We start from the raw sequence: 24680 nt of genomic DNA on the forward strand, positions 1-24680 counted from the left end.
CTGAATTTTTCAAAAAGAGGATATATTTCAATTTTACAAAGCATAAAAACTTTTCCATTGCCAACTATTGGCATGCAAAACAAGGATCTTACCTTAATTAAAGCAAGTTTTACTTGCTTGTTTTTTTTTTAGTAAGCTACTTAAATGAGTAACAGCCTAATAAAATTCAAGAAATACAGACCACTTCAGAATACCCACAATTAAGATTTTAACCATTCACAATTTCTTTTCTAACAATATTGTATCTATTTTTTAAATGACCCAAGGTAGGTGTAACCAATAAACTATATGCTAGCATCCCCAAAAACTTGGTATTCTTCCAAGAAAAACGTCGCCTTTTGTTGATAGGTAGGTGTCAATAGGATAATTTTAGTGATAAGGCAACATGCTGGTCAATATGTTCACACTAATGACATCTAGCTTGAAGACAAATTATTTTAGAAACCTCTTTAGGGTCTACTGGAAGCTAACAGCATTCTTGATGACTTACAGGCTATTATTCAATAACTTCAAGATGCTAGATGGCAATAATGACATCCTGTTTTTAAATTCATTATAATTTTCAAAAAATAGCAACAGAGGCTTTTGTAACAAAACACTAGCAACTTCACTCATATTACTATTCAAGGACTTTTTTTTAATGTAAGGCGTAATTTAGTAGAGGGCAATGTATTACAATGGCGGTATGACTCCATGGGCTAGTTTTGTTTGAGTTTTGCCCTATTCTCAAAAACTTCAAGATAGTAGATTGCAATAAACAATTTCCTATTTCTGATTTTACCATCATAATTTTTTAAAAGCAGCAGCAGAGGCTTTCTTTGAAAAATACTATCAACTTCACTCACATTCACTTAAAGTATTATTTTAATTAAGATAATTTAGTAGAAAGCAATATATTATAATGAAATTATGACTCCATGGGCTCAACAACATTTGCCAGAACACTGCCAGCACTTGAGTCAAGAGAATTAGTATTCACGTCATTATTTTCACTTTGCTTTGTGCTGTTGGCTACATTCCAATCAATCCTAAATCTTGTCACTCTTGGTTTGTCAGCTAATATGTTTCGACTGAGTTTATCATACTCAGGGACTGCAGGGGGATTTTCTTTCAGTTCAGGATCAGTATATTCATTATTAACATAATAGCCAACACGTAAAAACTCTTGGTCTCTGTAAGAACATGTCAAAAGTACAACAGTTACTCCAACAGCATCTTGTGCAGGGATTTTTGATGTGTCTGGTGCTGGTGCTTGGAACACAAACATGTGGCGGCCTTCTGGAACTGGTCCAACAAACACTGTATCAAGAACTTGATCATGCTCCTCACTTTCTGCTGATCCAACATAAATAATTTTCCATTCTAAATCTTCCTGGAGATCTTCTATGCATTCAAATGTGATTTCAAACTGAAACGGGCTGGAGAACATTGATGGATTATCAAGAACAACAACATTGTGAACATGAACTTTTGCCATCTTGAAATCTAAAAAAAAGACAAGTTTAATATTCACCAAAAGTGAGTTGTGCAATCTTTAGATAACCATTATTTGATTTGGATAATGTTGTAAAAAAAAATATTTTTAAATAAAGTCATGTAGATCTCAAAAAATTGAAGAGTATGAAAATGCTGTTCTAGGAAGATGGCAAAACTTGGAGTGATTTAGAAAAAGCTTTGTAATTCCCAAACAAAATAGGTCTCGCTTGAATTATATGCTCTAATTAGCCCAGTTAAAGCTATAATTGGAAGAGGGGTACGAGTGCTCATTCTCAAAGATATTTTTCATTCTTGAAAAATTTTACAACCAGTGAAGAATCCCCATTCTGGATTTGTTACTTTTCATAGCTTCTAATTTGCCCACTAGAAACAATTTGCGTTTGAAAGTATGTTTGGAAAAGAGGATTCCCTAAAAATCCTTCCTGTGTAAATCATTTATAAGCAGTAAATCAAAACTTTAAAAAAGATATGATGGTGATTTTTTAGATCAATGTCCAAAGAGGAATCTTTTCCACTATTTAGAAGAAGAAATAGCAAATTTTAAATAGAAGCAAAATTGAAAATAAAAATTTCAACACAGTAGAAAAAGCAAAATTTCTTACCATAGACATATAATAAACAAAAGGCATTAAAATTCAAAACACTGTTTATAATTGTATTCAGGCCTGAAATGATAATTAAAAAAAAAAAAAACAAGGCTTTGTAAGGGGACAGTGCTACCCCTCAAAAGTTCCCTGTAAATGCTGTTCTATAACGTGCCTTCTGCGAAAAGCATTATTTACTAAAAGCAAAACCCATAATTTTTATTTTGAGACAAATATTACATGTCTACTTATTCTGGCAGTACAGGGCAGATTACATTTGAGCCCAAAGAGAGAATTTCAGCTGACCCTTCTACAATGGTTCATTGCTCCTCATTATAAGGTTTAGTGTTGTTCATTGACAATGGAGATGCTCTATGATCTAATTCAACAGCAGTCAAATAAAAGTGTTTCAACAATAATTTTAACCTTGTAAATAAATTCAAAACAAATAGATTATGTAAAGGAGATTGCTTAAAAAATGAATAAAGAGCTTTTTTAACAAATAAACTTCTAGAATAAAAATCATACTTCTTCTTGACTCCCCCTTGTATGTAAGTCATAAATGTACAATTATGACTTACATACAATGGTCAGAGAAATAAAAAATCAGAGACTAAAATGGGTCAAAGTCTTTCGTTAGTGGTATGCTTGAAGAATGAAAATCCGCAGAAAAGCCTTCATATCCCAGGAAAATATTGAAGAGGTGGCACAAGAAATGAAAAATACACTTTTCCTTTCTACAGAAAATACAGATAGTAAAGTTATTACAGAAATGTGCTTTCTATCTATAAAATTTTAAAACTATTATTCATTTGTTTCTGACCACTGGCAATAGTGTTTAAAGATTTGAAGTGCTTTTGACAAATTCTTTTGTTTTAGCTGGTAATGGTGAACAGTTCAACAAAATTGATCAATAAATGAAAAGAGGAAACATCATTTATTTTATTGTTGACAGAAAACAAATAAGGTTTATAGCTTTTGAAAATAAGAAAGGAAAAATATCAATGACTTCAATGCCTTTTTTTACAAAAAAAAATGCTTATTTTCTAATTGTGGCTACAGAATATTAGAGACAAGTCTCCTGGCAATGTTTAAATTATTATTCTGGGATTTAGGCTTAAAAAAAAAACTATCTGAACTTTTTAGACAAGTTCAAACATTTTTAAAAGCATTATTTCATCTGAGATATACCCTTTTTCTGAAAAAAACATAAAGATTATATTCTAGAAATGAAACTGTTTCTGTCATATTTTTCTTCCAAATAAATTCAATGTCAAAAGTGAGTTCAACTCAACAGATTCAATAACCTCACTTCCAACATGCTATCTTGGGGCCACACCAATGTAGAGATACAAACAGTACAATCATTCCGTATCTCAGCCATTAGACAAAGCCGGACCGAGATGTAGCTGCTACAGAGAACATATAAACCAATAGAAACATAAGCAACATTAGATTTTTTCATGGGTAATCACGCGTATGACATCAGTACTCACAGCCTGGAGAACAAGAAAAGAAATAAGAGGAATCGAGCGTCTAGGGGATAAGGAAGAATTCATAAGGATAATCAAGGTAAAAACAAGTTTTATTTAAACAATACCATAACCTGATGACATTTGATTAGGAAATTTGGTGCTTCACATTGATATTTCAGTTCCAAAGTTTTATCAATTTTTCTCAAAGGGAAATTATGTGGTCGGCATGAATGCAGTCTTGCAGCTAAATTAAATTTAGTTACCTCCTTTTTCTTATCACAATTTTCGTAAAAACGAAGCTAATTTTGCCAAGACAGATAAAACGAGAACTGAATATAAAGAATCAAAAAAAAAACTCAACCCCCTCCCTTTCTCCAAAAAAGAAAGAAAATCCTAGAATTGCGCATGACTAAAATCATGTGTTTTGGCATCTGCAAGTCTTTTGCTATGTTATATTAAAGCTTAATAATTAAGCTACAACAAATTATGCAAGTAAGGCCATTGGTGGATGTAGTGAGGGGCATACCCCCTCCCTCTGACTCCAAACACGCCCTGGACAAAAAAGTTTGATTAGCAACTGACATAGACTAGAATGATTAAATTATTTTAAATAATCTTAACACAATTCTGAAACATAGCAAGTTTTATACCAAACTTCATGTAACCCTAAACTGGAAAGATAATGAAAAGAATCGTGAGGGTTAACTTAATGAGTCATAAAAAAATGCTTTTTCAAGAGAAGTCTTGTACGTAATTTGCATGTTCGCGGCATAATTTACAACAATTATAAAAACACATAGTATTTTATATTCTTCTTATAATACAATTCTTTTGATGTCCTTCAATTCTCTGAAAACTCACTAAGAATTTCACAAAAAAAAACACTTCTTAACAGATGTTTGTTACCTTCTTGGATAGGGCTATTTCACCAATTATTAGAAGAAAAACAAAGGCCCTACATCAAATTTCGAAGGGCATTTTTATGGCTCAAAAAAAGTTTTTCCTTACCAAGAAGAAAAAAGTTTTGAAGCTTCATGGCGCAATATTAGTATATAATACCACAGATTATTGTAAAACCTAATATATAATCTGTGCTATAACTATTAGGTTGGCTCTTTGTGGTAAAACATTTTGTGGCAAATTTCCACTAGTCCCACCACTTTGTGGATCCCTCTCCCACTATTTATGAAATTCCAGCTGTTTCCCTGTTGTTGTGTTGATTAGAAGTTAGCACTAGCAATTTTCGTATTTGCTAAAAATTAGTCCAAGCTCCCCTTTTAGAAATACTGGATAGGCCACTCAGTTAAGTCATACGCGTGAGATGGGACAGTAGTAAACCACTTCGCTGGCTCACTCCATTTCTTTCTGCGTTCCCAACCATGAATAATACAAATTCGCAGCATTATTCAAAGTGGCTTGAGCTACTGAGAAATATACACTGGATTGTTTGAACCAAGTTTACACAGAGAAAATTGGAGGAGCTTTTATACACGCCGAGACTGTAGCAGACAATATCTTTGATTATAACCATAATGGTTAAATTTCTCTACAGTGGGCCACACTAACAATGTCTACTTGAAGGATAACTCTTTCAAACATGCTTATCTAAACTCTTTGTAATACAACTTTAAACTCTCCACTTAAATCACTTTAAAATCATCCAGACATATACACTAAAAATACGCTGCAACCAGTCTTTATTTTTCATACAGGAGAGAACATTTTCGCCTCTTCAGCGATATGTTACAGAAGGTCATCCTCTATAAAAAAAAAACAAAAGAAAAAAAAACGAATCCAACCAAAACAGCATTCTTATTGATATTTGATCCCTGGGGAAAAATCGTCTGATATTCTTTGTGAAATAATGGCTCTACTGCACCTATACCACCCTTGCAAGGAGAAATACAGTTTTGCATGATCTTGCTAAACTATCATGTAATGTTTGAAATTTGTAAGAAAATCAGCCTTTCCCTGCTAAGCAATAGTTTGTTTGTAGAAGTAGACTGTGTATTTATGATTTCTTCTTCTGTCTTTTTCATTTTGACTAGCATAATCCTACTCTTGTTATTTGAAGGTTTGGATTCTCATGAAGTTGACCATATTCACTTCCTTAGGGTAATGAACTCAAGACCCAAAGAAGGGAGGATTATAGATTTTTTCCATGGGACGAGCTTCCAAAAGGCACATTTTGAGTTCTAGATATTGGGATCTTTGTGTATTCTAATATTTTTGTTTCAAGAGATTTCCGTGGATAATGGGAGGGATGGAATCCTTTAGACCTGCCTTCTGAAGAATACCCCCTATCAGTATAGACTCTTCAGATACCCCCCTCCCTCTGAATACATGCCTGATTGAATGTTCCAATTTACATAGCATTAGAATGTTCGTGTGTCGTCCTAGGGAAAGGATGGATGAAGAGGCTTAAAAAAAGAATTTGATAAAAATGCAAGATAGCAGCTTGGTGCTTTCTTGGAACATTATTAAACTGAGGGAACAGAACTTTATAAATAGACATAAAGCCCAAATTAAGGCATGGGAAAATGTCTTTAAGTTATTTTATCACCACAACCTTCCTGACTATAATGATTTAAATATTCTGCTTACTTTCTTCCATTACCCCTTCCCTGTATGGTACTGGCTTTTCATGGACATGGGATATGTTTTGCAGGTAGAATAAAACCTCTAGAAATAGATTTATAGATCTTCAAACAAAACTGGGGGGAAGGTGGGACAGAAGTGCTGCCAACCCTAAATTTATATTTCTTCTCTGTAAGTATGATTTCAACAATTCTACGAAAGTTAGTCATAGGTTAAGAAAAAAAAATAATAGTAAATTTGGCTTAGAATCCAGCTCACATTTTATAGCTCAAGAAACCAGACTTTCTAGATTTATTCCTGGAAGGTTTGCTTGCCTAGCTAAAAATAAAAACGTTCTAGCAGAGCAAAAGTCTTATCTAGAATTTTATCCTGATCTGGGCTGCAGATCCCTTACAGACAGGTTTGTTCAGTAAAATAACAATTTTGAAACTTTTTGTTAACTTGGGAAATTGTTGAGCTAGGTGAATTAAACGTTCAGGAATGGATCTAAAGCCTAGATTAGGACTTGGGAATGAGCTAGGTGAATTAAACTTTCAGGAATGGATCTAAAGTCTAGATTAGGACTTGGGAAATTGTTGAGCTTAGTGGATTGAACTTTCAGGAATGGATCTAAAGCCTAGATTAGGACATGGGAAATTGTTGAGCTAAGTAAATTAAACTTTCAGGAATGGATCTAAAGCCTAGATTAGTATCTTGGGATAATTGTTGAGCTAGGTGAGTTAAACTTCCAAAAATGGATCTAAAGCCTAGATTAGGAATTGGGAAAATGTTGAGCTAGCAGAACTAAACTTTCAGGAATGGATCTAAAGCCTAGATTAGGACTTGGGAAAATGTTTTTGAGCACCCATCTCCACCCTTTCAGGACCCTGACCTTATCAAAATCTTGGAAAATGTTTATGCTAGAGGAATAGAACTGTCAGAAGGAAATCTGAAGCTCAAACATGGGTCTAAAAAGGAATTTTCAAGCAGTAGTATGAAGTTCAAAGTAGCTTCCTTGGTCATAATTTGGACTAAAGATCTATTCCATAAAGTTTTTTATTCATCTAGGTTTTTAAGTTAGCAAAAGGCTAGGCAAGAGTGGTTTCACACTGGCTATGTAAGCCTACCATACTGGTTTATGCCAGATCCATAAGAATGTAAACTTACTTCTGATTAGTGCATTATTTTAAGCTGACAAATCATACATCATTATCCATTCTCTTTAATGTAAGCTGCTTAGAATAAGTAGCAACATGTACAGGCTTATAGCGCAAAAACGTTTAGGTGAATTGGAGGAAATATTTTTAGCCCCTCCCCCACCTCCCCAAAAGAAAAACTTAGTGTCCACTTGACCCCCAAAACTAAAAGTTTCAACTTCATACCCTAGGCCATTCCATTTATATTACAAATGTTATTTTGGTGATGACATAGCAGCTTTTGATTTACCTCACCTTCAGTGGTGAACATATTCTAATCTTCAAAGGAGCTTAAAGTGCAAAAAGTTTAGGTGGATCAGAGCCATGCCAATCATAGTCACTCCCCTCCCCCCGAAAATAAATAAGTCCCCCTGATCCCCTGCCCTTTTCTTTACCTATGCTACCTGAAAGTTTGAACTCCACCCCTCAAGCTGTTCTCAAGATATTGCAGGTAGGGTATTTTGATGACCTGGATGCACATAATGTCTTTTGATTTAGCTGTGAGAAGTCACAGTTCAATGTCAACTTGCCCTCCCCTCCCCCCCCTGAAAGTTTCAACTTGATATGCAAAGTTGTTCCCAAGATATTGCAATATGCTGTTTTGATAAACTTGATAATACGGAGATCCTTTTGACTTACCTTGCTGCTTAGCTGTGAAAGAGAGATAGGTAAACACTATCTCAAAATACCATACCTGAGGGGCACCAATTGTCTAAAAGATAAGACTTGAGGACAGAGGGAATATTTCTGTTGGTGGTACTGGCAATGAAAAAGAAAGAATAAGAAGAAGTGCAATCTACCAAACCAAGAAACAAGCCTTGCAGAAGCAGCAAAACTCATCACAACCAGGGTGATAAGCACTAATGGCAAAAGTTTGAAATAGGAAGATGTACAGTGCATTATAGATGCACTGGACAGTAAAAATTGTGGAAGGATTGATTTCTGTCCAGCCATGTTCCCACAAGATTGGAGGAGAATTTTATCAGGGTCCAATGTTGGGACAAAAATAGGCCATACTACTTAAGGAGGTAATAAATAGTGCTGAGCTGAGATACCTGGCCCTAGCACAATGAGATACATCTCCCAAGAAAAATTTCTGCATGGAGGACTCCTGGTGTGGGCTGTCAGAAAAGCTAGTTGGTTTGCAATGGGTTCCTTGAGCAGGAGAAAACTAAGTATAACCAGGTATCATGTCAAGGAAGATGTGAGATATCCTCATTTAGCTTTTGACATGAGCCTATTTAAAAAAATAATTTAGAAGCATAAGGCCTAATTCCCAATGGGTATGAGGGGACATAATGGTGCTCAAACCACTTTACAACAGGACAGCAGAACCATCTTGCAGAATTGAAGGTTAAGTATAATGCTCCATAGTAGGGGATGATGCTATACCTTAATCACAAATGTAAGTTTATTCAATGTCAGCATATGAGGACATCTTAATCCTGGACATAAGGTTCTTAAAGTTAGAACAAAATACCTAAATCAGACACAGACTATACCATGGATATGTTCAACTGAAAGCAAGCATTATGAAGCAAAATACAACTTTTGTTAAAAGTCTAAATAAAAAAAAAATAAAAAATTGTAGTAGATTGTAGTTAACCAGTACTTACAAGCCCAGTCCCAACCATTAGCCAATCCCGAGTACCTACATCATTATTAAGAATTGGAACCTTTTGTCCATATTTATGAAAGATGTAGTTTAATCAAAATATTTATTCAAGATTAGGCACTGTCTGAGTACTGGGGATGTTACTCTATAGGATTCTGAAAACTACTTTAAAATACTCTAAAATACCTACTTATATCATTCCTAAAGGTTGCTTTTCTTCACTTTACCCCCCTCCCCCAATGGACAAATACATAGCCCATATTATATAATACTCATTGTAACTTCAATAGCATGACTCTTTTCTTCCTGCAACTTGTTAAGCAGTTGATGCTAAATTAATAAGAAAAGAGCTGTGCTATTTGTTCCACTTGGGGGAGGATTGCAAAGTGAAGCAAAGGAATGGTAAAGTTAATTGAGGGGCTTCTTGCTATCTTGGAATATAGTTGAGTTAGGTGAATGAAACTTTTGTAGATGAATCCAGGGCTTAGAATATACTCTGAAAGGGCATTATCAAGCTACCATCTCTACCTTTTCTTTATTACTAGGGCTTAGAAGATTGGACAGATGACAGGTCTATGGCTATCTGAATTTGAGACATAACATTTTACCTTGATCTTGGGTTTTCAGTCTCTTTTTAATTGCCTCCATTTTTTGAAAATCAAATTCATATGATTTTGCTAGAATTTTAAGCCACATCAAAGTTTTTTTTCCTAAATATAAGAAATAGATTTTAAATCTTTAAAACTTTATAAATTTTGAATTGAGCAAAGGTGGGACTCAAAACTTCACATTTGGAGTTTTAGTGTAGAGTCAATACCATGTGGGTGTTAGTACAGAGTCACAGATCCTCCAAAGGAAATCCTGCAAAACAAAAAGAGTAGCACCAATGGATGTTTCATTTTAGGCTCTTGCTGATTTTTATAGTCACATTTGTGCCAATGCACTCCACCCCCTAATGGCCCTAGATACTGTCATAGCCTACATACAAAAATAAAGGAAACGCTAGCAATGGAATTCTTGTTTTATAATATGCAGTAAGTTTCAAGTAATCACATTTCCATCTAAGATAAGGGTTTATTCCAAAAACAACACAACACAAAAAAAAACAAATAACCTTCCATAAGCTAATGCTTGTTCGGAAGTATTTACCCTCTTAAAATTAGCACTTATAATAACATACTAAAGAGAAAGAAGAGAAAAAAAGAGAAAAAGAAAAAGAAGAAAGAAAGAAAAAGAAAAAAAGAAGAAAAAATTAAAATCTTACACTCACTCAGCTCCTGGTTGCAATAACCAAAAATCAATACTTCACATACTCCAAATCTTCCCGTTGCCATCCCATAAATAATAAATAAACAAAACAAAAAAAAAAAAAAAATACAGGAAAAACGGGTTCCAGGCAAACCTGAGTGACTCAATTATACCACCCTTTAAACAAATTCACACCTAGGGAGACAAAGGGCTTTAAGGTCCCGACAGAATTTACATAGATTCGCTGACCTTTTTAAAGAAACAGGCAAATTATTCCAGACAACTGGCCCCACATGACGTATTGAAAATAGCAATCTAGTACTAGTAACTTGAGGTGTCTGTATATCTCTAGCATGACGAGTAGGATAATTGTGTACATCATCACCAGAAATAAATAAATTTAAAAAACACTTGGGAACCAAATTAGAAAAATACTTAAACATAAATAATCCATGGTAAAATTTTCCAAGACCTGACACAGGGATAATATTTAACTGTACATATTGGGATCTCACCAAGGTTCTCCAATTATCTCCAGACAACACTCGCAGTGCCATATTTTGTATCACACGTAACTGCTGCAAACGCACTGAAAATGTGCTAGACCATATACTCACGCAATATACTAAATACGGGTGAACTAACAAAAAATAAATCAATCTCAAAACAGAATCCTGAAAAATATTTTTTAACTTTCTCATCATTCCAACATTTCTTGCAATCTTACTACTAATAAAAGAAACATGATTTTCAAAACTCAGGCCTTCATCCACAATAACACCAAGGTATTGTATAGTATTTGTATGCTTAATTACATAATTCTCCATTAGCAAATCAACAACCCAAGGGTAAAAATCTGATGATCTACCATACATAATAAAACCTGATTTACTATGGTTTAACAAAAGCTTATTCACTCTCATCCACTTATCTATTCCTAACATACCACTTCTCATTATCTCTATTAAATCAGATTCAGTCTTTGCTGCAGCAGTAAAATGGGTATCATCTGCAAAACTAGGAATAATCACCCTACAATTAGAATGTGCACTATCTAACAAATCCAAAACAGAAAATTGTAAGTCGTTAATATAAACCAAGAATAAAAGCAAACCTAAAACAGAACCCTGTGGAACATCATAATCAACCATTCTTTCACCAGACCTCACATTAGAAATGTCAACGCACTGGGTCCTACCTCTCCAAAAAGTTTCAAATAACTTCAACGTATTTCCTCTAATTCCACAATTTTCTAGCTTCTTAATTAAAATTTCATGGTCAACTGAATCAAACGCTTTAACAATATCTAAAAAAATAGACGCCACCTTAAAACCTTGGTCCAAAGCATCATGCACAAACGTTGTCAAAAATAAAACTGCCTGTTCAGTAGACATCCCCTTACAAAAACCGAACTGATTAGAATGGAAAAAGGAAATATTCTCCAAAAACTCAGATACTCTAGAATTAATAAGTTTTTCTACATCATTCCCACTCTTTTCTCAAAATGATTTTCCAGGACAATTTGAAGGAAAATATGCTCAACTTTTATGTCTGTTAAAATATATCCCAATATGATGATAGTTTTGGCATGTTGCCCAGTCCTAGTTGTTATAGCTGGACTTGTATTGTGGCCAGGTAGCAGTGAAAAGTGTCTTTATTCCTGGCACTGTCACTCATTCCTGCCTAAAAAGAACCACACAAATTTGAAAGTCAAATACTGCTTATATTGACTGCTTACTTAATACATAGGCCTACTTTTCATGCCCAGCTTTGTCATATCTTTTACATTCTATGTGTTATACTTACTGTACACACCATATTACACTTTAGTACTCATTTTACACAGTTAGTTGTTAAACTGCATTTTGTTGTTTCAGAATTGATCCTTTTAGGTTAGTCTAGTCCTGGCATGTATTTAAGATTCTCTACTTGGGAGGGGCCAAAAATCAAATTTTTGGGTTTAAAAAGCCTCTATCCAGCTTGCATATAAAAGAGGACACATGGCTCTGCATGGAGATATGTAAACTTTGCTCAAACAAGCTTTTCTTCTAACGCCTTTAATTCATTTAAAGCCTCCTCTTTTTCATTAAAATTCAACTATAGAACAAAACATGCTAAACATTGCATAAATGATTTCTCTTCAATAAGCATCAGTGGTAGCCTATAAGGATAAATAAAATAAGAATCTGGAATTAAATGACTATAAAAACAATGCTGTCTCTGGATTAGAAAATTAATTTACAGATTTAGCAACAGGATTATTTTCTGTTATTTATTTATCCCTTCAAAATTATAAATTTGATCTGTTTTGGGATTCAACATCAACAGAATAGAACTGCCAGAGAGGGCCATTTTGACAATCTACCACCACAGCACAAAAATTATTCAGATCTTTACAGAGGCTGATCCTTTTTTCATCAAAGCTTTTTATCATTCAGAGGTAGACAAAGCCTAATGGTCTAATTAATTAATTATTTGAGATATTTTTAGGCTCATATTAAAAAAAGAAATATAAAATAGTGTCTTAAAAACATTCACAACTCAGCTAACAAACAAATTAAAATATTATTTTCATGTAGTTACATTTTTTCAACCAATTATCTAGGGGTAAAATTTAGGGAGAAAAACAGCACAATGCATGGTCAGGTCAGGGTAATGCAAAAGTGCTTAGATGTCAACTGACATCTAAATACCATTTTAAATGCTATCATACAGAGTTCAGACATATTCACTATAAAGACACTGCAACCAATATTTAGGAGGAGAGAACATTTTCCCCTCCTCAGGGTTCAAAAAGGGACATTTTAAAGTTCAAAACGTCATAATTTGATAAAAAGGCAAGATTGCAGCTTGGTGCTTTCTTGGAATGTTATTAAACTGGGTGAAAAAAACTATGAAAAGACATTAAGCCCAAATTAAGGCATGGAAAGATGTCTTCAAGTTATTTTATCACCACAACTTTCTGAACAGTAATGATTTAGATATTGTGCTAAGATTCTTCCTTTGCCTTTTCCCTGTATGGTACTGGCTTTTCATGGACATGGGATATGTTTAAAGTAGGTAATAGGTAAAAAAATTAAATAATAATAAATTTGGCTTAGAATATAGCTCATATTTTATAGCTCAAGAAACCAGACTTCCTAGATTTATTCCTGGAAAGTTTGTTTGCCTGGCTAAAAATAAAAATTCTATTAGAGCAAAAGTCACTTATCTAGAATTTTATCCTGATCTGGGCTGCAGACCCCTTATGGACAGGTTTGTTCAGTAAAATAACAGTTTTAATGTTTTTGCTAACTTGGGATATTGTTGAGCTAAAAATGTGATTTGGAAAATGACTTGGGAAATTTTTTTTTGAGCATCCACCTCTACCCTTTCAGGACCCAGGCTTTTCAAAATCTTGGAAAATGTTTGAGCTAGAGGAATAGAATTGTCAGAATGAAATCTACAACACATACATGGGTCTAAAAAGGGATTTTCAAGCAGTGGTATGAACTTCAAAGTAGCTTCCTTGGACATAATTGGACTAAAGATCCATTCCTGAATGTTTTTTCATCTAGCTTTTTAAGTTAGCAAAAAGCTAGGCAAGAGTGGTTTCACACTGTCTATGTAAGCCTACCATACCAGTTTATGCCAGATCCATAAGAATGTAAACTTGCTTATGATAAGTGCATTATTTTTAGCTGACAAATTGTACATCATTATCCATACTCTTTAATGTAGGTTACTTAGAATAAGTAGCAATATGTAAAGGCTTATAGTGCAAAAACGTTAAGTGGATTGGCGAATTTTTTTTTAGCCCCTCCCCCACCTCCCCAAAAGAAAAACTTAAGGTCCACTTGACCCCCAAAACTAAAAGTTTCAACTTCATACCCTAGGCCATTCCAATTATATTACAAATGTTATTTTGGTGATGACATAGCAGCTTTTGATTTACCTCACCTTCAGTGGTGAACATATTCTAATCTTCATAGGAGCTTAAAGTACAAAAAGGTTTAGGTGGATCAGAGCCATGCTAATCATAGTCACTCCCCCTCCCAAAAAAAAATACATAATACGGGGGTTAGTCCCCGATGTGTTCTGTGCTGGTGTTGTAACCCCGGTTGATAAGAAGGGAAGGGATAAAATTAAATGCAGTTAATATATGACAATCCCGTTGTCATATTTTCTTTGTAATTTGCTAGATAGTATATTTTATGATGATATAACAGAAGTATGTTCGACAAAAGAAAATCAGTTCGTTTTTAAAAAATTTTACAGTCGAGAAAATGTACCGATTTTTATTTCTCATGTTTTAGTTGATGTTGAAGAGAAAGACGATATTCTTCTTATTGCCGGTCACGACGTTTCGCGTGCGTTTGACTCGGGAATTCATCCTCAGCTTTTAATCAGCGCTGAGGATCGTGGTCTTGATCGCTCAATTTTACGTGTTTACAGGAATATGTACAGCAAACTGTATGTTGTTATTAAAGTACCGACACGAGATGGTTTTGCAATTTCGAAGTGTGTAATACGTGTATGGAAAGGTATTAGGCAGGGGGGTGTATCTTCACCCCCACTATATAATAACAGTGTCCTGGAGGCTCAGAAGAAAGTTCGCACGACATTTATCTACCGAGGCCTTGATATGTCGCTTCTGAACTACGCTGACGATATATTGACTCTCAGCAGGACTGTCTCGGGTATAGAGGAAAATTTTGATATTTTATGTATTGAGTATAGGAAAATCGGATTGAAGTTTAATGCTGAGAAGAGTGAGGTTGTCGCATTTGGTAAATCGCGTAACCGGCCCTCCCCGAATAATGTTTGTCTAGATGGTCATCCGATACCTCTATTGCCAAGTATCAGTTACCTTGGACTTCCGATTGGGAGTGATCTGAGGCATACCCGATCGCTTTTGCCAGAATTTGTTGGTTCGAAGCTTCGTAAGACATATGGTATGCTTGTTCCCTGTAAAGCTCGATACAAAAGAAGTATATTATCAAAAATTTACAATGCATTTGCTATGCCCCTTTTGCTTGCTCTTTCACACTTTTGGAGTATATTAACTATCTCGGATAAGAAGACGCTACGAACGTTGTTTTTTCGGTATGCCAAGTTCCTCCTTGGCATACCTCTTTGGGCCAGAAACCGGTGCCTGGTTTCTGTATATGGGGTCACAGATCCTTTTAAATCCTTTTTGCTCCTTACTCCTTACTGTGTAGCGCTCAAGTAGCAGCCTGAGCGTCGTCCAATTATAGCTTGATTTGTGAATTTTCTCGTGGTTTTTCTGCTGTGGTGGTGTAAGTAATCGAAAATTTGACTTTCCTAGTTTCCATTAGTGCACTAATGATGGCATTAAAGAACTGAAAAGCCGACTTATACGAACTGAATTCATCTCGATGACAGTGGCGCCATATATTTTGTATTTTGGAGTTTAATTGGAGATGGCGTTCCAGAGCGCTCAAATAGCAGCCTGAGCGTCGTACAAGTATAGCTTTATTTGTGAATTTTCTCATGGTTTCTTTTCTGCTGTGGTGGTATGAATAATCGAAAATTTGACTGTCAGAGTTTCCATTAGTGCAATAATGATGGCATTAAAGTACGGAAAAGCTGATTTATACGAACTGAATTCATCTCGTCTGACAGTGGCGCCATTTATTTTCATTAACTTAAGGCTCTTTCGACTGTTGAGAAAGCCGCCAGATGTCAATCCAAGTCAACAGCGATCCAAGCGTAGCCACAGAGGGAAAAGAGGAGGCCAAAGAAATAAAAATTGTGCTATCCCTGTTCTCGTTTCTAACAACAGAGCGAGGTCTCTCAGTACAGCAAGGGAACGTATTCTGACAGTAGTTAACTGCATCCCTCCTAGTGAAATCCCTCCTTCGCTTCGTCCGTGGTACGCTGACCCAGTATCGTCACTGTCAAGTACCCCACCCCCCCCTAACACCTGAGTTTTTCTTGTCGAAGTGCAGACTTCCCAATATCCTAGTATGTAATGCCCGATCACTAAACAATAAAACCGACGAACTTGAAGTAGTTCTTAAACAGACGAGTTCCCCCATTGCTGTTATCACAGAATGTTGGGATATTAACGATGAAACCGGGCATATCAAGGGGTACAAGTGTTTTTTTAATACGAGACGCGACCGAGGAATTAACCGACGAGGCGGTGGGGTCGGACTGTTCTTTCGGGAAGACTTACCTTGTAAATTACTAAGTCAGCCCAGTGAATCATGCCATGAAGTAATTTGGGTCGAATGCAAACCAAAGCGCCTATCAAAGCGATATTCGTGCTTGGTTGTAGCTGCAGTTTACTACCCCGAAAGTGCAAAGAACAGAAAAGAACTGATCCAGTATATCCAAAACTGCACTGATGACCTACGCCGCAGACACGCAGCGCCTGCTTTTGTAATCGCTGGTGATTTCAATCAGACTAATAAGGCATGGGTCTCCAGCATGCTTGACCTTAAGCAAGTTGTCTCAATCCCTACTCACGTCAGTGGTAGTATATTAGATCTTATTTTTACGAACATTCCCGATTTTTACGAAGTACCCTGCTCTCTCGGTCCGTTGCATAACTCTGACCATAACACACTTCTTTGGAAGGCCAAAGTTGGCCTTCCAGCACCACGTAAAGTAAAAATTGCCACTCGACCTATGACTAAAGAGGCAATTCGTTCCTTTGGACAGTGGATTGGGACGTTTGACTTTGATGAGATTTGCTCTATGACAGATATCGACCAGAAAGTTGATACTTTCAACTCTTTGCTGTCATGTAAATATCACGAACATTTCCCTGAGAAAAAAATAACTGTTAGTGATACTGACAAACCTTGGGTAACACCCGATCTAAAGAAGCTTATCTTAACTCGCTGCCAGTTACATCGCAGTGGGGATATTGTTCAAGCAAACAAACTTCGTAACCGCATTGTTAAACTGTTACGAGCAGCGCAGAAAAGGTACGTTCATGACAAAGTCTCGCCTCTCCTTCAAGGTGAGCCCCGTAGGTGGCACTCTGAAGTCAAGCGTCTTACCGGTAAACGTACCACCAGTGAAATTAAGATACAGAAAGACGACAAAACGCTGATAAAATCAGCCGAAGTGAACGCCTTTTTCACTTCAATCTGTACTACTCACCCGTCCTTCACCGAAGCCGAAATCGAAGCCCTCATTGCTGACGTCTCTGAAGATACAATCGTTGAAGTATCCGAGTTCGCGGTGTATAAAGAACTTCAAAAGTTAAAAAGCAACTGTGCTTCTTACCCAGGAGAATTGCCAGTTAAACTTTTAAGAGAATATTCTATGTTTTTAGCAAAACCACTCTCATCAGTGATCAATCAGTCGTTCAAGGAGCACAAATTCCCGAGTGCTTGGAAAAAGCCTACGTCCGCGTCTTACCTAAAGTCAAAGACCCGAAGTCCTGCAATCAGCTTCGTCCGATTTCTATTACGCCTAATATGGCTAAAGTGACTGAATCTTTTATTTATAGAGAGCTCCTAGCCCAAGTTCAGCCAGCCCTAGATCCGTTTCAGTACGGCTGCTTGAAAGGGAGTAGTACGACGCATTATCTAGTACGTCTCTACCACCTGATTACCGAGTGGTTGGACAAAGGCAGTAGCCTCGTTGACCTGCTTTTAGTCGACTATCGTAAGGCTTTTGACTTGATCCGCCACTATACAGCAGCAAATAACCTCAAAAAGATGGGCGCTAGGAAGCATATTTTGCTCTTAGTTGTTGACTTCCTGCGTAACCGCTGTCAGTGTGTCTATGCTCTCTTCCCTAGTGACTTAAACTCTGAGTGGGCTGAACTAACGTGTGGCGCACCACAAGGCACTAAGCTGGCAGCTCTTTTGTTTTTAGCGGTAATTAACTACATTATCCTCGAGTTTGAAGACAGATTCAAATACGTGGACGATCTCTCCCTACTTCTGAAATATCTTGCTGAAAAGTCAGACGTGTATCCCCAGTTCAGCAGTGAGATCAGGAACTCCTTTCTCGAGGCGTGTAGCATTAACGACCTCCAGCTTAATATGAATAAAACAAAAGTCATGAGGTTTAATCCGCTTAAGCGTGACCTCTCTTGCCCGGTTCCTTGGTACCCTACTACCTCAACCTCAGTGATTCTCGGGGTTACTTTCAGTGACGACTGTTCATTTAGCGCGCACATCGCCGGTCTGGTGAAAAAAGGTAGTTACGCATTACAGTCGCTAATTACCTTGCGCCGTTTGGGTTTCTCACAAAGGCAGATGAAGACAGTTTAAGTCACGTATGTGCGCCCTATCTTTGAAGATTCGTGTCCTGTTTGGGGCCCTCAATCTCATAATATTGAACACCAAAGTGAAGATCTGGAAGCCCTTCAAAAAAGGGCAGTGAAAGTGATACTAGGCCCGAAATACAACTCTTATGAGGCTGCCCTTAGTACCTTACGACTGCCAACTTTGCGTGATAGGCGCTTACAGTTAATGTGCAATTTTGGGCAGTCCCTTCTTTCGTCCGAGAAACACCGTTCGTTGCTTCCCCCACCTGCACCTATCACCGCCAACACCCGCCATAAAAATCAACTAGTGCCGCCAAAGTGTCGAACAACCCGTCACAGCAATTCTTTCGTGCCTTTTTTTGTCAGTTATTTAAACCGCCAGTGACCAGTTTTATGCAATGTACTAAACAGCGCCATTTAGTCGGGGCTTCGGCCACGGCTACGATAGTTGTTTATAAATAAATGAGTCTACTATGAGTCTACTACTATAAAGCAATTGCGGAACGGAGACTGCGATTTGAGAAGTCGCTGGATCCGACGAATACCTTGTTTAGTGCCTTTATGTAATTTGTTACCGTCTAAAGTTTTACTCCGTGTTTACATCATGTTTTTTTTTGGGGAAATAAATTTATTGATTGATTGATTGATTGATTGATATTTGCCCTTATTTTTTTTTTTTTTTTTTTTTTTTTTTTTTTTTTTTTTTTCTTGTGTGTTTTGGTGTTTTTTGGTTTTTTTTTTAATTATAATTATTATGTTATAAATTAAATACATAATTTTTTTTTTTTTTCCATTTTCTTTCTTTATACTCCATCAGTGTTGTATTTTACATTTATGATGGGAAATAAATTTATATATATATATATAAGTCCCCCTGACCCCCCCCCCCCTATTTTCTTTGCCTATGCTACCTGAAAGTTTCATCTCCATCCCTCAAGTTGTTCTCAAGGTATAGCAGGTATGATATTTTGATTACCTGGATGCACATAATGTCTTTTGATTTAGCTGTACCCTCTCCTCTAAGTCATAGTTCAATGTCAACTTGCCCTCCCACCCCCCACCCCCTGGAAAGTTTCAACTTGATACCCACAGCTGTTTCCAACATATTGCAATATGCCATTTTGATAACCTTGATAACACAGATCCATTTGATTTACCTTGCTACTTAGCTGTGAAAGAGAGATAGGTAAACACTATCTCAAAATACCATGCCTGAGGGGGCACCAATTGTCTAAAGGATAAGACTTGAGGATGGAGGGCCCTAGTACCATGAGTACCATTTGTGTGCACAAATTAGATGCCAAGAGCTTATCCACCTTGATTTGTGAAACTATAGAAAAGTATGGTGTAGATTTGACGTGTCATATTGCCCAATGTTATGATGGTGCATCCATTATGAGTGGGGATTTAATGGAGTTCAAGCGAAGTTTAGGGAGAAGGTACCTTATGCAGTTTATGTACACTGTCATGCCCACAGATTAAACTTAGTTTTGACAGACTGCCTAAAAAATATCAGCAAACTTTCAGAATTTTTCTCTGTGGTGCAAAGACTTTACACATTTATATCATGCAGCAATTCTCAATACAAGCTATTTGTGGAATCCCAGCATATCAGTGGGCAAAAAGTCTTGGAGCTTGAGAGGACCATCCAGAATTGCTGGTTTCATGCAGTCCACTCTATTTCAAAGGTGAAGGAAAGATTTGATTGTATTGTTGCTGTGATTGCCACAATCTCTGATAGTTCCAATGGTGAGGCAGCATTTGAGGCAATGGACAAAATCAACTCTGCCTCTTTTGTCTCAACTTTGCACATAATGGAAAAAGTCATTGTAAGTTGTTTATCAGAGCAGTTGCTCTGATAAACTCTGTTCTGCTCTGCTTGTTGATTTATAAGGCACTTGCACTGACTTTTGGGACATACAAGACACTCTAAGCAAAAACATATCCAAATTCTTGGCTTTACATGATATCCAGGAATAAAAATCTCCACAATCTAAAACCAGTGATCATAGCAAGAGATGTCAAGCCATTTCCATTTGTCTCAAAGACTTTCTTTCAAACTCACAAGCCAGTAAACACAATAACAGTCAGCCAGCTCAATCAGACTCCAGTAAACCTCTGTACTTTGAGGTAACAGACCATTTCACAAGTGAGATAGATCAGTGTTTCATGTAAAATATGCCCCTGCTTAATGCTTTATCTGTCTTCAACCCCTCAAGTTCCAGTTTTCTCAAACTTTTGAAAGTGGAAAGGTTTATGTGTCATTATCAAGGGATTCTCAATGTAGATGACCATGCCATAGAATCCCAGCTTTCTCTTGCAAAGCTGCATCTGTCAAAAAGTGATATTTCAAAGATGGATTTTCTTCAAGCCATCAAAATCTTATCCAACCTCCTATTTGCCTATTCCACAGTGCTAAAACTGATGAAGCTAGTGGCTACTTTGCCTGTGACCACTGCCAGCAATGAACAATTCTTCTTGGTATTAGGGCATGTGAAGAACTATCTGCAATCAACAACAGGAAACAACAGACTCAGCAATTTCATGATAATTGCCATTGAAAAACAAGAGGTAAAGAAACTTGATTTGGATTGATTAGTTGACAATTTTGCCAATCAGCCAAGTTGCTGCTATACTCTGTTTTATGTATGTTTGCTCAATGTTTTTTTTGGAATCTTCATTAAAAAAAAAAAAATATTGCCCCCCTCCTTACATTTTCATAAATTGGTGCCACTGCCTTGATGCCCTAATATTTTATTGAAATGACAGGATTTTTTTTTCAACAACTAAAGCCAATGGAAAAGAAACTAGAAACTCAAAATCATGGTAAAACATTTTTGTCAAAACTTAGATAGTCATGTATACAATTTTCTAAGCCCTAGAGAGTAATAAAGGGTAGAAAGAGTAGCTGGGCAAAACCTTCCCTAATTATATTTTTAGCCCAGAAATTTCCATTAATCTAATTCCACTACCTTTCAAGATAGCAAGAAGTCCTTAAGTAAGAATTTTACTGGCCTAATCTTTTGCTATGCATATTTAAGAAAAAGGAATCTTGTATAATAAATTCACAATATATTTTCCTAACTCAACAACCTTAAACAACAGCAAGGTTCTAATTTACTGACCCCCCCCCCCCATGGAAACACTGTAAAAGTTTGAGAACTAAATTAAAAATGTAAATATATATATATAATATTAAATAACTTAATTTGGTAAAATTTTTATAAAAAATTATTATTTTTTTTTATATTTTTTTTATAATAATGCAGGGGGGGGGGGGTAGGATTAAATTAAATTTACTTGATTAAGTAATGTTAAAAGAAATTATTATTATTCTTGGACTTTTTTCAAGTTGCTTTCAGAATTGCATAGTGTTACCTCTTGAGTAGGCTTAAACATAGAGCAATAGCCTACTCTTCTAGCTCCTATATTAAACCAGTTAATCTTTTCAATTTGCAATTTATTTCTGTGTGTGATTGAGTGAATCATTTACCAAAATATAATTGAATATGATTTTAAAAAGTATATAATAGTGAGAAAACATGATTATCTGATGAATAGAAACATCATGAAAATTATAAAATAAAAATTTCACTGTTTTAGTAATTCCTTTAGTTTTAATATTCCCAGGGCTATGAGAGGGTGGGGTGCATTTACAGGTGATTACATTTATAGGTGAACTGATTATTAGTATATAGTTGGTATGAGAAAAAGTATTATGTTCACCTTGTCCTAGTCAGTTATGGGATCTTGTGTAGGCCTATAGCCTATTGAACCTTGAAAAATTGCAAGTTGACAACATTCTTGCCATATCAAGCAACAGAAAAATTCATGGAAAGATTATAATTTGGACAGTAAATATTTACCAAATCATATTATTGAGTTACAACTAAAGTGAATATACCACTCAATGCCCTTTACAAATAGGCTATAATAACCATTTTTGTTGGAAATGAATTTTAGCCCCCACCCCTATATATACCAAATCAGGTTATATATTTTCACATTATGGGGGGGGTGGTTATTTTATTTCTGATGTAGCTGAGAGGTAAGTTTAAACTTTTGTCCCCATCCCCCTAATGTGCAAATATATACCCTGAATTGGTATATATAGGGGTGGGGGCTAAAATTCATTTCTGACAGAAATGATTATTATATTTGTAAAGAGCATAAAAAAAGGAAGGTCAATATATACCAAATCATATTATTGAGTTTCAAATAAAGTGAATACACCATTCGATGCCTTTTTGGTAAAATTCTACTTTAGCTACTTTTGGCTATCTTGGGAAGGGGTTAGGTTAGGACAATGAAACTTTCAGGGATGGGTCTACAGGCTAAAGTATGTCCCGGGAAGGTATTTTGAAGTACCTACCTCCACTCCTTCTCCCTCTAGAGGGTCCTGAAATTTGCCTACATGACAGGTCTATACCCATTGAAATTTTGACAACAACATTTTACCTTAATTTTCAGTTATCAGTTTCTTTTTCTCTGGCTTTAGCTCTGAAAATGCAATTTCAGTTATTTTAGCAGAATTTTAAGACATAGCCTATAAATAGTTTATTTCCAAAATTTATGAAATGTATTTGAATATCTTTAAAACCTTATAAATTGGGATTGAGCAAAGTTGTGAAGCTAAAAACCATTTTGTTGTACCTCATTTAAGCGGAAGATCTATTTTGCAAGGTTTAATTTATATAACTCATATATTTTTAAAGGTCATCAAAGGTCAGGACCCTCTAGAGGGAGAAGGAGTGGAGGTGGATGCTTCAAAATATCTTCCCAGGACATACTTTAGCCTGTAGACCCATCCCTGAAAGTTTCATTTTCTTAACCTAACCCCTTTCCAAGATAGTCAAAAGTAGCTAAAGTCGAATTTTACCGCCTTTTTTTATGCTGATTACGAATATAGCCTAATAAGCATTTCTATTGGAAATGAATTTCAGCACCCCCCCCCCCCTATATAGGCTATACCTAACCTAGCCCAACCTAACCCTGAATTGGCATATATAGGGGGGGGGATGAAATTCATTTCCGATAGAAATGCTTATTATGTTTGTAATCAGCATAAAAAAAGGCATCAAATGGTGTATTCACTTTAGTCCTAACTCAATAATATGATTTGGTATATATTGACCAAAAGGAATCAAATAGTATATTCATTTTAGTTGTAACTCAATAAAATGATTTAGTAAATATTTACCCTTTTTGTTATCTTGGAAAGTGGTTAGGTAGGGAAATAAACTTTCAGGGATGGATCTACAGACTAAAGTATGTCCTGGGAAGCTATTGGAAGTACCTACCTCCACTCCTTCCCATGTTAAAGAATTTTATTTAGCTTACAGGGTTTACTCTCAGCTTCATATAAGCCTAGCCTAATGTATGCTAGGTCTAGATTACATGAATAGCCTACTTAAGAAATGTGACACCTGGACTAGTAAACACCTAGTTTCACTATGCAAAAGAAAACCAGCTTAAGGTTGGCTGTTTGCAAAGATAATCAAAGACGATAGACCACAATTCAAACTAAAAATACCCGCAGATCTCCCGCCAATTATTCAAGTTTTGTTTTCCTTTCTTCCTATGAATTCGTGTATGCCAGACCACCCGAGCAAATCTCCAATGTGTAAACAAACCATAAAGCGCGTCTCCATTTGGCAGATTCTGCAAATCTGCCAGAATGCCGAATCCGCAATCATTGTCATCTCCATTTGCAGTCACTCGGCCAAATATTTAAACAACAGATTCGCGGGTGTAAAAAAAAAACAATGGATATGCTTCAGATGCGTCTTGTTCAATCAAATTTAGAATTAATGATCTTGTTGCAGAGTCTATCTATAATCACAAACTCGACCTTCACTAATTTATAAAGGTCTAGAAGGAGGTCGAAAAATTCTCTCAACATTCAGATTTACCCATTGCACCCACCAAGTCAAAAATAATCCAATTTCACCGGAAGCGAAACCATGTTAATGCAAAACTAACTCTAAATAAAACAACTATTCCAGAAGATAATAATATTAATTACTTAGGTCTCATGCTTGACCAAAAACTTAATTTCCACCTCGACATTTCAAACACAATAAAAAACTGTTATAGAAAAGCAAATATACTAAAAAGACTTCTTTCCACACCCTGGGGTTGTAAGGAGAAAACCTTACTCCAGTTTTATAAATCACATATAAGACCCCATATTGACTATGGGCTCATTGTCTATGGTGCATGTGCAAAGACCCAGATGCAAAAAATTGAAAC

The 24680-nt window shown here is 35.9% G+C and overlaps 2 protein-coding genes across 6 annotated transcripts; one reads left to right on the forward strand and one right to left on the reverse strand.

The window, feature by feature from the left end:
- Positions 1-846: 846 nt before the first annotated feature.
- On the reverse strand, positions 847-24025 carry asf1 (histone chaperone asf1). Of its 5 annotated transcripts, none has more exons than XM_089093285.1 (2): positions 23962-24025; positions 847-1485 (listed from the first exon to the last, which is right to left on the reverse strand). In XM_089093285.1, the coding sequence occupies exon 2, from the start codon at positions 1475-1477 to the stop codon at positions 908-910; it is 570 nt and encodes a 189-aa protein (XP_088949411.1). In that variant the 5' UTR covers positions 1478-1485; positions 23962-24025; the 3' UTR covers positions 847-907. The 5 variants fall into 5 exon arrangements, with proteins under 5 accessions (XP_088949411.1, XP_088949410.1, XP_088949412.1 ...); XM_089093284.1 differs by lacking the exon at positions 23962-24025 and adding an exon at positions 23839-23957; XM_089093286.1 differs by lacking the exon at positions 23962-24025 and adding an exon at positions 23855-23950.
- On the forward strand, positions 14334-15404 carry LOC148949239 (uncharacterized). The gene has a single exon (XM_089092659.1). It carries the CDS (start codon positions 14334-14336, stop codon positions 15402-15404), a length of 1071 nt encoding a protein of 356 aa, XP_088948785.1.
- Positions 24026-24680: the final 655 nt, after the last annotated feature.

Source organism: Artemia sp. Qi Xiang Cuo, chromosome 8 (assembly GCF_049724085.1).
Source record: "Artemia sp. Qi Xiang Cuo chromosome 8, ASM4972408v1, whole genome shotgun sequence".
NCBI lineage: Eukaryota > Metazoa > Arthropoda > Branchiopoda > Anostraca > Artemiidae > Artemia > Artemia sp. Qi Xiang Cuo.

Coding starts and splice junctions, on each gene's coding strand:
- asf1 (XM_089093282.1), bottom strand. CDS start 10,278: ATGGCAACGGGAAGATTTGGAGTATGTGAAGTATTGATTTTTGGTTAT. Junction 1,486..10,208: donor CAACCAGGAGCTGAGTGAGT/GTAAGATTTTAA, acceptor TCTTTTTTTTAG/ATTTCAAGATGGCAAAAGTT.
- LOC148949239 (XM_089092659.1), top strand. CDS start 14,334: ATGACAATCCCGTTGTCATATTTTCTTTGTAATTTGCTAGATAGTATA.